The sequence below is a fragment of the Acomys minous genome (genome assembly GCF_964271855.1).
Source record: "Acomys minous genome assembly, chromosome: 5".
Classification (NCBI taxonomy): domain Eukaryota; kingdom Metazoa; phylum Chordata; class Mammalia; order Rodentia; family Muridae; genus Acomys; species Acomys minous.
The window spans coordinates 99,877,547-99,896,297 of record NC_140494.1 but is presented as its reverse complement, the minus strand read 5'-3'; the positions used below and the strand labels follow the sequence as shown (position 1 = coordinate 99,896,297).

General features: G+C 37.3%; 1 protein-coding gene and 1 pseudogene across 2 annotated transcripts; one reads left to right on the top strand and one right to left on the bottom strand.

The window, feature by feature from the left end:
* Nucleotides 1-5,458: 5,458 nt before the first annotated feature.
* OR10G6 (olfactory receptor family 10 subfamily G member 6) lies at nt 5,459-6,394 on the bottom strand (the record flags this gene model as incomplete). The annotated part of the gene is made up of 1 exon (XM_084783483.1): nt 5,459-6,394. The coding sequence occupies one exon, from the start codon at nt 6,392-6,394 to the stop codon at nt 5,459-5,461; it is 936 nt and encodes a 311-aa protein (XP_084639609.1).
* Nucleotides 6,395-16,242: 9,848 nt separating this feature from the next.
* On the top strand, nt 16,243-17,191 carry LOC311598437 (olfactory receptor 10G9-like; annotated as a pseudogene). Its single transcript has one exon. The product of its transcript is annotated as an olfactory receptor 10G9-like (transcript).
* The last annotated feature ends 1,560 nt before the right edge of the window (nt 17,192-18,751 follow it).

The following is an 18,751-nucleotide window of genomic DNA, read 5'->3' as shown; positions in this document are numbered from 1 at the left end:
GTGTAGCAGGGCCTGTCTTTGACATGGACTCTGTTGCCTGCTTTTGGATCACTTTCCTCTAGCTAGGCTGCCTTGTTTGGTCTCAGTGGAAAAGGAGGTACTTAGTTAGTCATGATGCATCTTGTTGTATTGGGATAATGGTTTTTCTGAGGAGAAGGAGAGGAAGACCGTGGGAGGGTGGGACTTGGAGGAAAAGAGGGAGAGAGGGAGCTGCTATTGAGATGTAAAGTGAATAAAGAGATAAGTTAATGAGAAAAAAAACCTATCTCTCAACATAATATTTTATCTTTTAACACAAGACTACTCATTTTTTATAGAACTATTTATTAAGAAGCCAGTGAAAAAGAAATGAAGTAAAATAAGACTAATAGCTTTACCCCAGTGACAATGCCAAGGTAGCCCATGTACTAAACTTTCTCAGGTGCTTGCAGCTGCACCTTGAGTTTTGTTCTCTTCCATCATCTGATGTTCTATCAGACAGTGGTACCACATAGCCGAAGGGTAGAGGCTTTATGATGTATTTTGATGATCAGTGGAGCTAGTTTTCTTCATTTTATTTTAGTATGCTTTTTAAGTTTTGGGTGCTGGAAAGGTGTGTCAGCAGTTAATTGTTCTTAATGCTCTCCCAGAGAACCAGAGTTTGATTCCTAGTACCTCAGTCTAGCATCTCACAACTGCCTGTGCCTTCATCTTCACTCTTATCTGCCTTCCATGTTCTGACACACAAGCAAGAGTGCATGCACACAAACGACCCACACATGCACACAAATAAGAGCATAAATTCTAAGATTTATGTAATTGTATTAGATTCCATCAGATGTTTTCAGAATCTGTGAAAATACCTATATTATTTTTTGTTACACCTGATAATATAACATAGGATACCAATTAATTGGCGAAAAATGATCCAACATTTTATTTATATAGTACTTTCAGCATGATCAAATGTTATTTTTATAATGTGCTATCTAATTTTGTTAAAAAAATGTCTACTTAGTTATTTATAGTTGATATGGGTGACACCTGTTGGTGATTTGCTCTATATATGCTTTTTTTTTATTTGCTTCGTTCTTCTTATTTTTATTTTTAAGTTTTGAAACATGCTTTTTCTTTGTAGGGTTGGCTGGCTGGGCACTTATTATGTAGCTCGTGCTGATTTCAATTTGGGTCAATCTTTCTGCCTCTATTTATTTTTATTGAAGAGGTATGTATGTGCTACGCAACCTGTGTGCAGGTCAGAGGACAACTTCTGAGCGGCGGCTTTCTCCTTCCATTATGTGGGTCCTGGGACTGGACCTCACGTCATCAAGCTTAGCAATAACCACCTAAGCACCTAGCCACAGAACAACATGAGCAATGATAGAAAGGCATTTCCAGCTATAATTCCATAGCCAACTAAAAATTTAAAAATGAAGGTCTACTACATTTAATTATAGTACTCCAATATAAGGAATATGGTACTCTAATACAAATGTACTATACTACAATACAAATCATTTAACACACATTTCTAAGTAATTAATTGAAAACATGGGAAATTAGTAAAATATATGGCTGAATTAAGACTTTTAGGAAATTTGAGATAATTGATGATTATAGAGAAATTTCACCAAATTAAGCTTCTTCAAAAGTAACCTCCCATCTCAGCGTAGTGATGCATGGCTGTAATCCCAGCATTCAGGGAGGGAGAGGCAGGCAGATATCTGTGAGTTTGAGGCCAGCCTGGTTTACAAAGAGAGTCTAGGATAGCCATGGCTACACAGAGAAACCCATCTTGAAAACACAACAAAGTAAAATAAACAACCCCTCCCAACCCCCAAACAACAACAACAATAACGAAACAAATAATCTCCCTAGACTGATATTTATAATCTTACAATGCTAAGAAAGTAAATGCTAGAATGTGACAATATCCACCATTTCTTTCTTTCCTATATTTATTCATAGTGATCTGTCTTCTGGAGTTACATTTTTCCTGAATTCTGAGATTTCCTTCAAGGTTATTCTCACTAACCCTTGGCCAAGTATACATATGGTGGTTTGAATGAGAATGTTACTTATTGCTTCAGGAATTTGAAATCCCTAAGTGGTGATGCTTTCTCTGGGGTTGGGAGGTAGGGGCAGTGGGGTGGGTTGGAGTGAGGTTGGGAGGTAGGGGCAGTGGGGTGGGATGGGGTGAGGTTGGGAGGTAGGGGGAATGGGTTGGGTTGGAGTGGGGTTGGGAGGTTGAAAGTAGGGATAGTGCTAAAGTAGGAATGGACTTCAACATTTCATACTCTTGCCTTACTTCTAATTTGCTCTCTCGACTTCCTGGTATGATCTCTCAGCTTCTTGTTTGTGTGAAAATGACTTCCACTTGGTGCCATGCCTCCTCTCCATGATTGACTCTCATGCCTTTGGAATTGTAATAAAAAATAATCTCTCTTCCATAAGTTTCCTTTAGCCATAGCATTTTATCATGTATAGATAGTAACCAATATAGTACAATAATCAGTGAAAATTAACCTGTAATGTGACCTTCTGTTTTAAAGTGTTATACGCACAAAATACAAAATATATAATCAAGAACAAATATTTTAAATATGTATTAATGATACATAAAATATTTATAATTATATAAAATATAAATATATTTATAAACAAAAATATTTATATAAATATATAAAACATATAAGTAATATATAACATATAATTTTATATTAACAACATATAATTAAAGAATTGTGTCCAAGGTATGTAAAGAACTATTAAAATTCAGTAGTAAAATGCTTAATAACATAGGTTCACTATGGGCAGAGATGTGAAAATACTTTGGGCCAAATACATGAAATGCCAAATAAGGACATAAAAAGATATTTAATGATGTAGTCATTATAGACACACAAATGCAACCACAATAAGGTTCTACTTCAAATGCACTAGGACGGCCACAGTATCCTAGCATGCATATTGCCAGGAATGTAATGTGGGGTGGCTGCTGTGAGAAACAGTTTGGCAGTTTCACATATATATGGTTTCCATATACCATAACATTTTCCCTCCTAGATACATATATGAGAGAGTAGAAATGTAATATTCACATAAAAACTTACACATGAGTGTGAAAAGGAGCCCTTTTAGACAAAAATTTCTAAAAACATAGTAAGCTTAGGCAAGATGACTTAAGTACTTTTGTTTGCTTACTGTTTGAGAGTCCATTCTGAAATTAACCTAAATTAATGTGATAAAATAGAAATAATGAACAGAAAAATGGTAAGACAACCCTTTTGTATACTCAAGGTTATTTAAAATATTCAATATAAGGACGTTTGATACTAGCAAACCTATATTAATAAAACCTGCATGTACATACATGTACATCACATATATTGTATGTGTTCAAATACATGTATCTTAATACAGGCATGTATGCTTAATACATGCATTTAAATGCATGTATTTGTTCAAAATTATGATGCTGAAGGATCAAAAGAGATCAGGACATTCTATTAAAATTCTAATAGCATTTACACACTTACTTTTCACTTGTTATTGTTGAAATAGCTACACAGGCTAATACTACTTTTACTCATATTTTTTTTTCTCATTTTAAAAGATGGATAAGATCAAACCAGTGTTTATATCAGTACCTTTCAAGAGTTGAAAGTTTAAAATGCATAGCTCTGGGTAGTTCTTTCTGGGGAGTAGTGTGAGCGAGACACTTCTTGACTGTGAGTAGAGAATAAGCTTGTTTCTTGGGATTTTATGTGGTATTTTTGTTCATTAAATGATGAATTTGTGTGGAATCTTTATTAGACGTATAAAATGACTGAAAAGTTTGTTCCAAATGTTGTGGTACGTGTTTTGTTTGGTGAGACATGATGTTTTTGCATTTGTAGTAGGGCTGCTTTGGCCCATGGGTATTACTGCTTATGCTCTGCCTCCATTTTGGCTTTGGAGTGTGAGGGTTGCCTGTGGCTTTGTGGTTGCATGTATTAATGTGAAAGGGCGTGTAACTAGTTTTCCTCTTCCTCCTGCTCCTCCTCCTCTTCATTATTATTATTAGCATGAAATTCTTCCAATTATATGGAATTTTCTGCACTTCTTCAATTAACTAGGTCTTACCATACTTTCAAACCAAACACTACCATATTTTTTCAAGAAGCCATTTTATAGTTCAAGCCTAGTGTGATTTTTCTTCTCTTCAGTTCCTAAGCAATGTTGGTATATGATGAATTATATCAATCACTTTGTAATCACTTGGCCAAATATTTTATCTTTTTGTTTTATATATAAACACATTTCTAGCCTGAAGATCAGAAACTCATTTAGAATAACAATAATGCCAGTGATTTGGAGATATATTGAACATATTAGTGCCGAGTTGAATCATATTGTTCATTCATGCAGATTTTGAAGTTTAACTTTGGAAGGTAACTCCATGACAATATACATTTCTTGTAAGTACTTTGCCGCATCAATCATCCTAGGCTTAAACAAAAATCACAACTGGAATTGAATCTGGAAAATACAGACATCTGCCTAGACATTCTGACCATGTGCTTTCTGAAAACCAGTCCTGCAAATGAAGGATCTCTCCTTGGATGCTGGAAACATTCCTATGAGAGAGCATGAGGATGAGCTCCAGGTCACTGAATATTGTAAGTCAATCAGTTACATACTTCTTACAACTCTGCCCCATCTGCATAATTCTTCATCTCTGTAATGAATGGGGGAATGCGGCAGCCCAAACATGTATTTATCATGTCAGACAATCAGTTTATCCACATCCACAGAAGATCAGAATGATCTACTTTATGCCCATGGAAAGGAAACCTTTCCTTGACATTCTTACCTAAATTTTACCAAAGTAGAGACCTGTGAAAGTTCAGCTGAATCTCTCCCCAGGTCACTGGGCGGTACACATGCAATAGGTTCTTCCTACGGAAGTAAAATGGCTCCTTCATGTTCAAGTACAATGGTATTCCTTTGTTAAAGTAAAAGGCGGAGGCAAGAGAGTTGAGAGAGTCAGCCAGGACTTCCCCGATCCATAGTTGTATGATGATGACAAGAAATACTTAATTTACACAAGGTTTGTTGGTCAAGGTTAAGTTTGACGGTTTAAAGGAGGGTTATGTGACAACACAGGACTTGGAACTTAAAATGCACCCATACATGGTGCCACAGAGAGACATCCTTCACGTGGTCTTTGCATTTAGCTTACAAATTTACTGCTAGATGATGCCCTCGCTCAGTGGGATTTTAATTCATTTTCCATATTGCTAAAGAGTGATGTGTGAAATCATGAGTACCAACAGACTACAGTGTAGAAGTTTCCAGGTTTCCTGTTTCTAAGAGAAATCCTTTCTTTCCCATACTAAACCTATTTTCCTGTTTCTGTCTGAACTCTTCCTAGTTGCTTGGCACAACATCTTTCATCCTTGTGTTTGCACTTAAGGTAGGACTGTGCTGGGTGAAGTCAGAGAGACTGCACCTCCTTGAGGCCTCCCAGCCTCCGCAATGCTGCCTTCATCTCTTTGTTGCGTAGTGTGTAGATGATGGGGTTAAGCAAGGGAGTGATGACTGTGTAGAAAACGGCTACTACCCCATCCAGAGGCTCCTGTGAGCCAGGCCGCAAGTAAATGAAAGTGCAGGGCACATAATAAACAATGACCACAGTGAGGTGGGCAGCACAGGTAGAGAAGGCATTGCGACGCCCATCTGCAGACCGGATTCGTAGAATGGCAGCCACGATGTAGCCATAGGAAGTGAGGATGAGAATAAAGCAGGTGAGGGCCAGGAAGCCAATGTCTACAAAGGTGACCAACTCGTTGATGGTGGTGTCTGCACAGACCAGACGGAGAATGGCAGGGATGTCACAGAAAAAGTAGTCAACTCGGTTTGGGCCACAGAAAGGCAGCCTGAATATGAAACTCGTTTGGAAAAGTGAGTGGATGGTCCCTCCGATCCAGGTGCCCAAAGCTAGGTAGTTACAGATGCTGCGAGTCATGATGGTAGCATAGTGTAAAGGCTTACAGATGGCCAGGAATCGGTCATAAGCCATGAGTGTGTAGAGAAAGCATTCAGTACAGCCCAGGAAATGGAATGAAAACAGCTGAATCACACATCCTCCAAAGGAGATAATTCTGCTATCCAAGAGAAAGCCAGATAGCATCTTCGGGACAATAGCAGAGGAAATTGTCATGTCTAAGAAAGAGAGGTGACACAGGAACCAGTACATGGGCCGGTGGAGCCGGATGTCCACCAAGACAGTGAGGATGATGAGCCCATTGCCAGAGACAGTGAGGAGGTAGATGACAAGGAATGCCAGGAAGAGTGGAATCCTGAGCTGAGGTGGGTGATGCAGGCCCACCAGGACGAAGTGAGACACAGAGGTCTGGTTGCTGCTTTGCATGTCTTTGACAATCACATCTGACAGAAGACAGCAGGGGAAAAGGCTTAATGTTCTTGTGAAGTCTCTGGACATGGCACACACATTCTGCATTATTCTCAAACAGACATAAAAATGGTTCTCTCCCTTCCCTACTTCCATTCTGCCTTCTCTTTCTCTCTATTTCCCTGAATCTCTCCCTACCACTCCCCCTCTCTTTCATATCACATTATTGTTCTTTATCATTTTTCCCTTTTCACTCCACTCCAACTGAGATTCTATTTGCTTGCAGAGAACATCTAAATACTAAAGCTAATGAACGTATCTCCCTATCTACAGTTTTGCTTTCCAAAGTTTCCACTATATTTACCCATGGTCTGAAAATGTTACTACCTTACTTTTTTTTAAGAGAGTGGGAACACAGAACTTTTACTTGAGTATATTATTAATTGTGTTAACTTTTGTTGCAGATCTTACCCTTTCAAACTTCCATACTGGCACAGCCAACGCTCTACTCAGTGACAAGTTTGCATAATGCATTGTCAATATCTAGCATTTGGATCTGTGTATTGCTCGGGATGGCTCATGACTGAGAATGCCAGGGCCCACATAACCATGCCATCATTGTTTTGCATACCCTGCATGTTCTGAATTAGGCTTAAGGTTAACTCTGAAGATAATCTGGATCAGAAAACTCCAAGACAAAAATGACCTTTGGTAAATAGTGCTCAAAGACTCTCCATTCATAGTTAATGCTTTAGGGCTCAGCTGCCTCTTCTGTTCCCCAAACCTGTAACAATGAATAAAGTCGCAGAAGGATACCTATTACTGTACCTCTCCCTTCCTTTTGGATTCTGCTGATGAGCTCTGCTTAGATGAGAATCTGCAGCCTGGCCATCGCCAGGTGTTTCCCCCGGCTTCTTGCATGTTGCTGCTCCTCAAGGAGGCCCATGTCTGCAGCTTTATGGACTGTGGTGCTTGCTTGTGAAACCAGGCTCTTCCTGCTTCCCCTTTATAGCCTCTGTGATGCTATTGGCAGTGGGGTCCCTTGTTTTTGGCCTCTGGAGTCTAGCTTTCTGCTCTTCTTAGCAGGCTCTTCTTTCCTACAGTCTCAGTGGGGGTATGAGTTAAAGGGGTGCTGAGATCATTGATGTCTTTTCCATCGGGGGCAATTACCTTACTGAGTGTAAGCTAATTTCGTTGGGCTTTGTGATCAAGAGACCCTTTGGAATTTTGCTTAACTAGCAGCCGTGTCCCTGTAGCACAAGCTCCTAATAAGAAGCAATTGTTAATACATTGAGAGTCCCCTTCCTCTTCTCTGGGTTTTAGTTTTCTCACCTTGAAACTTATCCCAAGAAGATCTGGGTGGAATTTGAAAGAAGTTTGAACCTAAAGATAATAAATGAATGCCATGTATTAATTACTTCAAATGTACCATTCAAATTTATCTTGAAGTAAGTTACTAGGCCCTTGTATTAGAGTGTGTCATAAATATGACGCACTCTGGTCTTCCAGAATGGCAACAGGACATTTGGAGAAGTGACTCAAAATATACACAGTGTTACACCTGAAGAAATGGAATTATAGAAAGTAAAGGTGTCTACAAAAGTTAATGTCACACAACTGAATGAATTAGATCTATGTAAGTCTATGTAGACAAATGACATGAACTCATTCAGCCCCAGGCATAAAGAAGCTTGTAGCTCTGACCCAGGGCTGGCAAACTATAGACAGCAAACATTTACATGTGAAAACATATCTTGTCTGGTGTTTAACCATTGTATTACTTCATATTGTAAAGAACATATTTGTAAAATAACACATCACATTTGGCCTATTTTGAATAAACTACTCCGCAATTAAGGAGTCACCTCAAGTACTTTGGTTTGTGTTCATCTGTTTATTTACCTATTGCATGGATATTATTTCTCAATGGTGAGAAGTGTAAGTCAGACTTATCTTTGATAATAGATTATTCCACACAGAGAAAGTAAGGTAGGATTTACTCAGGACTCCCACTACATCATCCTTTTATTACAGGAAGCACTCTCAGCCTAATATTTCTGAAAAGAGTATCCATTTAAAAAGAATAATGTGAAGAAACGGTACACTTGATTATACAGAGGCTTTGGCTCCAAATTCTAGTGTGGATCCCTGGCCTTTAGAAGTTAGGGCAGATGCTTTATCTATTTGGGAACCAAAGTGATTGCTGCTAGTTTGTTAACTCTAGACTTGCTACAATTTTACTTTCTATGTTGTTGATGAGTGTAGTGGATATAAACATGTTTTTGTTTTGATCCCAAATGTGAGACGTGAAACAGACTTGTGAGAGGAAAGTGATGTTTGTCCACTAGAAAGGGAACTATCTCATGTAGGAAAATATTCTCTTCCAGTTGTAAAACATCCTGTATGGACTATGGTAGAGTATAAATAGTCCAAATAACTTAGATCAGTCACTTTTGTATCACATTGGATCACTTGGCTGTTCATTGCTCTGCTTTGAAACACTCTTAGAGAGAAACATTCCAGAGAATGCCTCAAGGTTCTGGATGCTGCGGTTGCAGTCTCTTTTGCTGAATTTCTGGTTTTCTGTTTAACAGGTCTTCTGAAATCCCGATGATGACAAATGGAATTGCCCCAAGGAACTGAGTCTAAAAAAGGTCTACTTCTGTCATTATTAACCTTCTTTCTCTCCTATCTAGGGTAGGTGGGGTGGAACCTCAAATAAAGTAGATTTTTAAAAATTCAAAGCCTACAGATGGGTATATGGAAAGAAGGTGGGAAATTTCTTCCAAAGAGACACTATTTTATCTTCTTCCATTTTGAAATAGAAGAAAAAAATGGGGCTAGAGAAAATTTGTTTTAAGGAGGTATGGAGAAGAGAAAGAGAGCATGAGGAAAGGACAAGAACACGTGGGACTTTCAAGGCAGGGAAGAATCTCTGCACTGGAAGTAGAGTGGTCTAGTTAAATGAATAGGATTGCAGGCTGGTTGGATAGCTCAGTGTGAAAAGGTGCTTTGTGCCCAAGCCTGAGGACCTGAGTTTGATTTCTCAGAACCCATTTACAGGTGACTGGAGAGAAACAATTTTACACACTTGAACCAAGGCAGACATGTTCTTAACCTTGGCACCATACATACAGGCACACTAATAATTATTATAAATATAAAAAAGACAAAAAAGAATAAATGGGTTTTTTTCTTCGAGAAACAAAAGATTGTGGTGAAAAAATCACTCTTTTGGGGGGTTATTTATTCATGTTGTTTGCATTTGTGTATATTAAACTTTTTTTTGCAAGTAAGACTACTTTCTGTAATGAATTTGGCTATACAGACACTGAAACATTGTATTATATTCTCTTAGTCGGAAACATCAGTGCATATGTTTACTCACTAAGTGTCTGTGCTGATACATTGTTTATACTGGCATAAGTGGAAAACCACATCATGATGATTAAATGGATAAAAGTATTGCGTCACCATGAGATATTAAACAGGTGTAGAGAAAACTAAGGTGTAATCACATTGCTTAACTTTAGTTGGTAAAGAAGGCAAGAGCACAAGTGTGGTTAATTTTTACTATTTTTGAAATCAAATAAGACAATTCAGATGTTATGTGAATATAGAAGAAAGGACACAAGAATATAAATCAAATTATTATTATAAAATTAAGTGACGGTCATGATTAAGAAACAAAACGAAACAAACAGCCACATCTTACCTAAAAATAAAAGCAACACTGCAGCAGATATGACATACTTTAATATTTTATAAGTGTGTTTTTGTATCTGTTTGTCTCTCTCATGTATATACATGCAACGTGTGTGTGTGTGTGTGTGTGTGTGTGTGTGTGTGTGTGTGTGTGTGTGTGCACGAGATCTATTGTGGAAGCTATGACTTCCCCTATTGTTTCCCACTCAGGCTTTCATGGTTATGCAGCAAGCACTTAACCCAAGTGCTTTCAAGGGTGTTAAAAGATGTCTCAACAGCCTCCCTGTTAGAAATTTTGTACGGCACCAACTAATAATGAATACAAACAGGTTTCTGATGATGTTTGGCTTTGTCCTGCTGTGAATTATTAATATACATCCTTTGCCTAATCTTCCATTTGAAGGACAGTTTTTATTGAGGTATGGACATAGCTTAGTTTGGATCTCAACTCTTTGTCAGATATGGGTACTGTGAATATTATTTCTCACTCCAAAGCTTATATTTTTCTGTTTAAATGTTGTTATGTAATGAACCAGAATGATGAACAAGAAGAAAAGATACCTATGAAAGAAAAAGGATGCCATGCATAAAATCACATAATAACGAAAACTTCTTTTTTTTAAAATTTTTTTCTCCTTTAATAATTTATTCTTGTTACATCTCAATGGTTATCCCAACCCTTGTATCCTCCCATTCTTCCCTCCCTCCCATTTTCCCCTTATTTCCCTCCCCTATGACTGTTCCTGGGGGGGATTACCTCCCCTGTATATTTTTTATTTGGAAAATGAGAATGTTAACAACAAAATTGGAAGCTGCTTTACACCCACCATGCCACCACAATAAAAAAGTTGCTATAGCAACATGTGGAGGGAGTGGAGATGTCCAGCCCTGTGAACAAAACCCTAGTTAGCAAACTAGGACTATAAATTAAAACAATCATTTGCAGTTCTTGGAACCCCAAAATTCTACTCCAAGGAGTGAGTGAGTGTGTGTGCCTGTGTGTATGTGTGCACATGTATGTATGTATGTGTAGTGATCAAATACACATATACAAATTCAAATATGTATCAAAAGAAAGGTGTATCACATGTAATTGTTTTTTCATAATAGCATCTATATCTATATCAGCATCTGAAAACAGATATAGTAGTTTATTGCAACATGATTTTGAGTAGTGAAAAAATGGATACTAAAGCTTCTGGAGTTGATTGAAAATCAATGAATGAATGAGCAGTGAATCACTCAGCAATTTATTGCAGCATACTCATGTGTGCTTTGCAAGTACACTTCTCATGTGTTACATTCATCTGTATTTGTGTAGGTTCAACATAAAATATAATGCATCTGTTAAACATACAAAGCAATGACTCTAGGTTCAGTTTTGCATCACTTAGGTCATTTGGTAACATGTGGAGATGTCAAATTTCATGGCTATAATCTTTTACAGTGCATGAACATCCCACAGGAAACTCATCTTACCTAAAACGCTGATAATTCTGATATGACCAGGAGTTAGTATAAGTAAAGCTAACTAACACTACGGCAATAGAATTAGCAAAGTACTTTTGAGATCAATGTAAAAGTTGCTGATGAAATAAATAGTAGGTTGGGTGCATTCATAGATGGGGAGACTTAACATTTTAAAGACCCAAGTTCTACTAAAGTATTTGCAAGATTTGAAGTATTACTAAAACTTTTCATTGTGTTTTTCTGTACACATGGAAATGTAGATCTTGAAGCAAATACTGCATTAAAATAGAACAGACGACATGGATGATCAAGATAGTCTTAGAGAAATTAAAAGCAAGAAAAAGGAAAGTCCTAAACCTATATATTGAAACCCACTAAGGAGCTGGGCATTTATATGAGGATGGACAAATAGCAAAACAGAGCACAGTGAGGGGCAATTATAGAGGATGCCACACACATCAAATCGATGTTCAGCAAGGTAGAGAAAGGCAATTTTTTCAAAATGATTATTTTGAATTATCTGGAAGTTCAACTGAGAAAAGTCTTGACCCTGGTTATCAAAGTATGCATCAGAAAATCAGTGACATGTAGACTATAGAATTAGCTGCAGCAGCCTTTATGATACTTTGGTAAAGATAATTAGGTAACAGAAAGAAAATACTAAAAATACAGATTCATATATTGTATTCAGTTATTTTGCTGTGAAAGAAAGCTTGGACAGTTCACTCTTAATAATAATTTGGCACATGAAACACACCAGGTGATTCACAGAAATGAAACCATAATTGGAAACCTAATTTTTCAAAAGAGCACATCAGCTAATGAGGTAATCCCAACTTTAATCCCAGGAAATAAAACCATCCTTATATAAAATCTAAAGCAACGTTAAACCCAGGCAAGTAAATAATAATAATTATTATTATTTAAATCACTAAACATTATGTAAAAGGAAACTGATAAATATTTTTACATGGGCAAACTTTTGTAAAACAACATACTAACTTTAAAACTATATTGAAATCTTTGACTAAAATTTCTTGGAATAGTAAAAAAAAATAGATGAAAGCAATAATAACCTGAATGATGGCAATATTAGTGTTTTTCATTTGTAAAAATTGCTCATATAAACCAATAAGAAAAACACTAGTATCCCAAAGAAAGAAATAAAGGAAATTTCTGATGAGAAAATTTACATAGACGCTAACATAAGTGTTTTTTAAGTTTGTAAAAACAAAACAATGATATATAATAAATAACGTAAAGTTATGGCATACAATTGGAAAAGCATTACAATCACTAGACATTCTTTTAGGAAAAGTGAATCTGAAATCCTAAGTAATAACAAGAACATTTGGAAAATTCGAGTGTGATTTTTGTGTATAAAGATGATGAAAGAGACAATGATACTGAAGTGGAGTGTGCAGACGACCATGGCCATGCAGACTCTGAACATTGTTCAAAGGACAGCAAGTAATATTTCACCAAGGGAAGAGAGAAGAGAACAACAGCCCGTCTTTCCCCTTCTTAGATATAAGTATTCATGCTAGGATACATGGGGTATCCCAGGAGGATTCAAGTGAGAAATGCATAGGGAGATGTGCCTACTTATTTATAATCTTCCTTGATGACTTGCTGTTTTTGTACTCGTTGAGGGAATATGGAAGCCCAGTTTCTTTCTCTGAGACGGCAGGGGGGGGGGGGCATGACAACCAATTTAAACACCTGTTCATTTAGTCATGTTGATTTCCAGTCTCCACACACTTTACCGAGTTAGCTGCTGATAAGAAACGGACCAGGTTTTTGTTAATTTGGTATATTGGTCTGCGAGTGATAGCTTACAGACTAGTACCTACCTACAGCACATAAGAGGTGAAACATTTGGAGAAAAAATTCTGATGAATTTTCTCCTGAAAGAAATCATATCTTGTAAGGTGAGTTTTAGATTAGTTTATTACTTTTTTCTCCTGCTTTCCTTTTTAAAAATTTTAAATTTTCTATACAGCAACATTATTTGAGCATCATCTAATTGTAGTTAGCTAGCATTCCTATGAGATGATTTACATGTAGGCAGGTAGACAAGATACACAAACAGGAGATGGATGTGTGTAAACAGAGTGGTTCCAAATAGTGGTGATGCTGTTAAAGCATTAAAGCAACTCAAATATTGACCTTTTTGATGGGAATTCCAGCCATGAATGTAACCTAATAAATTAATTTTTCATCACGCCTAAATATAAATTTCACTTTGTGATTTCATTCTATTAATATGGCAGAGATTTTGCACTTATGTTTCCTCCCTTTAATGAGTCCTGAATTAAAACTGATGATTATAGTAATCCTATCTCTACTAGCTCATATTTGAAAAAAAAATGAAGCTTTAATTTTCCTGAAACCACATTTCCTGAGATTAAAATCAATTTTGTTTAATGTGAAGTCTCTTTGTAGAAAATGCCATTTTCTCTTGAGTGGTGGGCATCTCCTTCCAATCTTTATCCACAGAACAATTAACTATCATTATTTCAATATCAATGAATAAGTATCAACACCCATGGAATATTTTTATTAAGTAAAAAGAATTTCAAGTTTTGAGTTTTTATTTTTTCTTGACATTGATTTCCCTCAATTGCCTTGGTTTCATTTTCCTGTGTCAGGTTGCAGGTGTTGAAGAAGCAACATAGATGACAAAAATGTTTCTCAGAAGAGCATCTTCTATATTTATGAAAAACAGAAAGTGAATTAGGATACAATGTGATCTTAATGAAACTGAAGAAGTTAAAAATATGCAGAAAACTAGGTTAGAAGGGTGAATTACAGGAAATGTCGGGTTTCTAATAGATCCTGTCAGGAGTAGCACACAGGAACTCAATGCTCTTAGACCCTCATGGAAGATGACCACGTGGAGGAAGGGTAGGATGGCAGTCATGCATTTCTAGTAAGTGATAAATGATGTAGAGACTCTCACTGAGGAGACCAAAGGATATCAATGATAACTCTGAGAGGCCATAGAGAAGCCTTGTGATATTCAGGGGATGATGTGAGCACCAGTAGCAGTATTGAGGATGAGTAGCTACTTTTGAAATGGAGAAGTGTCCATTAACACAAAGATAGTATACTTATTCTTCCTGTAAGTTCAAAAAGTCAATTCTGTTATGCTTCTACAGGGTATAATGTTTGATTGAATATCAGTTACTAAACAGTTATCACATGTCAAAGTGTTGTAATAAGTTAAACATTCCTAGCATCTTATTTACTGCCCATGACCTCTCAGGGAGGTGATATCAGTAATGCCAGACAACAGGTGAGGGTAAGAGAGAGCATGATGTAGGGTTGTCGTGAAGTTCAGAAATAGTCATGTCAGTAACTAACTTCTTGCCTCTGTAAGTTTTTACATCAACTTTGGGGAGAAAATAAAGAATGAGAGGTAGAATTCTCAGAAAGCTGCCAAACAACACACAGTCCTTGCATAACCACCTCTTTCTCCAGTATGGCTGAGTATTGTGAACGTGATAGGGTACCATTGCACTGACTGTTTCATCTAACCTAACACTTTGTCAGAGTAATAGGAAAGCGGCTTTTCTTCTAGCTTTCAGAGTATAACTGGACATTGTAAAAATTCAGGTGGCTCTGACTTTGTAGGACCCAGGTTTCCCCCAAGAATCCTCGAGTAAAGTCATCTACCCCTAACCACCAAGAACAAGGAACTCCACTTTGGAAACTGCAGGGAATGAAGTTATATTACCAGTCTCAAGAGGCATGGAAGAAGCTCTAGGGCCAGAGATTAAATTGATTGCCCAGATGATTCTTTGATTAAACTTTGATGATACCTGACTCACAAGAAAGGATTTGGATATTATATTTGCATTTCATTCACCATTTTTTAAACTTATAACAATGACTGTGGTTGGGTTATGTAAGTGTCCATCAAAAGCCTCACCCTTGGTGGGGAGACTTGGTGACACTCAGAGAAAGAGTAAGCAGGAAGAGACCTGATAGGCTGTGATCTTATAGTGGGGGAAGAAGTCCCCTTCTGTCACACAGCTGGGGGAGGGGAATAGGATGAAAGAGGGAGGGAGGGGGAATGGGAAGATAGAAATGAGAGGATAACAATTGAGATATAATCTGAATAAATTACTTAAAAATGCCTCACACTTGGCAAGGAAACTGAAACTGCTGAGGCATGGGTTCTAGCTAAGAATGCTTCTCATCACAGAGAAAACACCCTTACAGGAGGATTTTTGGATCTCTACCCTCTACCTCACCTTATTTCTTTTATGTACTGGTCATAAGGTGAAGAGTTTAGTCATGTAACTCATATGATATGGTGCCTTGATGAGACACAAAGGAAATGGGGCCTGCCAATCAAATCCAATAATCTTTTCTCCTAAATTGCTTCAGGTACTTGTTATAGTCATGGAAAGCTAAAATATACACCTATACAAAGGTAATAAAACATCATTCTCTTCTCTGTCTTTTTTTGTGTATGCATATTTCTACATTTCCTTCTACATCCTCTTGTTTGAGAGATGAGACAAACAGAGGTGATTTCATTGTCCTTACCACGGAAGCTTTGAAATATGCAAGACCGAATGAACACTAGAATTATCTATCATGGCTGATACAGTGACCACATAGAGAAGTAGTTCTCTGCTCTCAGTTACATGCAAAATGAAATAAATAAAAGACGAGAAGAAATGTCAAATGGAAGTTTAGTGACCAAGTTCTTCCTCTTAGGTCTTCTCTATCCACCAGCCTTGGACACCATGCTCTTTGGAGTCTTCCTTGTGATTTATATTCTTACTGTGTTGGGAAACCTTCTCATCCTGATGGTGAAGGGTGGATTCCCACCTCCACACACCCATGTACTACTTCCTCTCCAACCTCTCCTTTATTGACATGTGGTTCTCCACAGTCACAGTGCCCAATGCTGATGACTTTGGTGTCCACAGAAGGCGGGGCTATCTCCTTCCACAGCTGTGTGGCACAGCTCTACTCTTTCCACTTCCTGGGTAGCACTGAGTGTTTCCTCTACACAGTCATGTCCTATGATCGCTGCCTGGCAGTCAGTTGTCCAGGTACAGCGGTATAATGAGTGGGAGATTGTGTGTCCAGATAACTGTTAGCACCTGGCTCACTGTTTCTGTGAGTTCTACTGTCCATACCACACTGACCTTCCATTTGCCCTACTGTGGACCCAACCAGATCCAGTATTTTTTCTGTGATGCTCCTCCCATCCTCAACCTGGCCTGTGCAGACACCTTTGTCAATGAGATGGTCATCTTTGTGAACATCGGGGTAGTGGCTTCAGGCTGCTTTCTTCTGATATCCCTGTCCTATGTGTCCATTGTCTGCTCCATCCTGAGGATCCACACTTCAGAGGGCTGACACAAGGCTTTCCAGACCTGTGCTTCACACTGCATCGTGGTCCTCTGTTTCTTTGTGCCCTGTGTTTTCATCTACCTGAGGCCAGGTCCGAGGGATGCTGTGGTTGGAGTTGTAGCTGTTTTCTACACTGTGCTGACACCTCTACTCAACCCTGTTGTGTACACCCTGAGGAACAAGGAGGTGAGGAAAGCGCTGTTGAAGCTCAAAGACAAAGTAACATTTTCTCAAAGGCAGCAACACTGCAAAGAAGGCATTTAATTTTTCAAATGTCAATGATATAACTTAGTAATAAATCATTGCTTAAAATAAACCAGGATTATATATTTTATGTTTTTAATCATCTAAGAAGTAACAATTATATTCATGATGCATGCTTCTTATAAAAAAAAATAGCATTGTGGTCAAGGTCAATGTCCAGCGTAAAGGCTGATCATTTTTTTTTTTTTTGTGGCTGAGCTCATACCTTGCTATTTAAAGTGTTTATTTGTCATGCAAATGTGTTTTTGAATATGTAATAATTGTGCTACTGTTCAGAAGCAGCAGCAATTATCAGTGGTCATGTTAACCTGTGGCTGTGGCTTTTCAAATATATATGTTATATTTTTCCTGATTCTGTTTGTTTTTATAGCAAAGCTAATGTATTAAAACAAGCTAATGATATCTAATATACAGTGTGTATGTACAATTATTATGTCTTTATACAAAGTTTATATTTCTAGAAATGCTAATGTTCTAGTAGGCAAAGTAGGAAGTTCCTTAAATGTGTACCAATTGACCAAAATAATATTTTTGTGTATACATATAATGTATGTTTTAAAGCAGTGCTTTGATGATGATCTAGCGATATTTGTAGATGCAATATGGAATTGTTATTTTGACTGTGTATATCAAGAATTGGTATAATAAGACCCTACGTATTTAGATTGGAGAGGTGGTCATTGGTTAATAGTACTTGCTGTTTTTGCAGAGAATCTCTGTTAGAGCACCCGTAGTAGCTTACAATTGTCTAGGCTTTAGTTTCAGGAGCTCTGACACTCTATTCTGGTCTCCACAAGCACCAGGCATGTATATGGTACACATACATATATGAAAACAAAGCAGTCATATACATAAAAATGAAAATAAAATAAATTTAAAATCCTTAAAAAGTCAAGTGTCTGTTGTATATGTAGATAAACATCTACGAACTAAAGATAGTTTTGCCTCACTAGGATGATTTGGCATTCTGTGAAGAACTTGTTGATTGTCATTGTTACAGATCCCCAGTGACTGTGTACCAAGAATTCAGATAACCATTCTACAATCCAAGGGGTATCCCCCCAAAACAGTACTTATAGTACTCACACATTCAATAAGGGTCATTGTAAGATTTATGCCAGGCTAAAAGTAATTAGAGACAGTAAGACCATTACAATGGAATTTACAAAATAGTTTTGAAATAGAAGTAAAGTTCTCTGAAGAAATGGGGCATTTGTATTGTGCTCATGCACTGGAGGGTTCAATATTACACTCTCACACATTTTCCATTGATTTAGACCAGTAGCCTTCATCTGTGTATTTAAATGATCCCATGTTGTCATGGTAACCCGAAAGAAAAGAAGAAACAAGACATTTCAGAACATCTAATAAATTGAAAAAGGAACTCATGAAGGATTGTTAACAATTCAGAGGAGTAATTCTATGAGGGCAAACAAAAAGTGTAGGAGATTGAAGAGACATGATCAGATGACAGAGATAACCTACTTTGCAACAGGGAAAGACAGGCATCTTAAATAAGTTATTTTGAGATATTTGTGCAAATATGAATGCATTTTGATT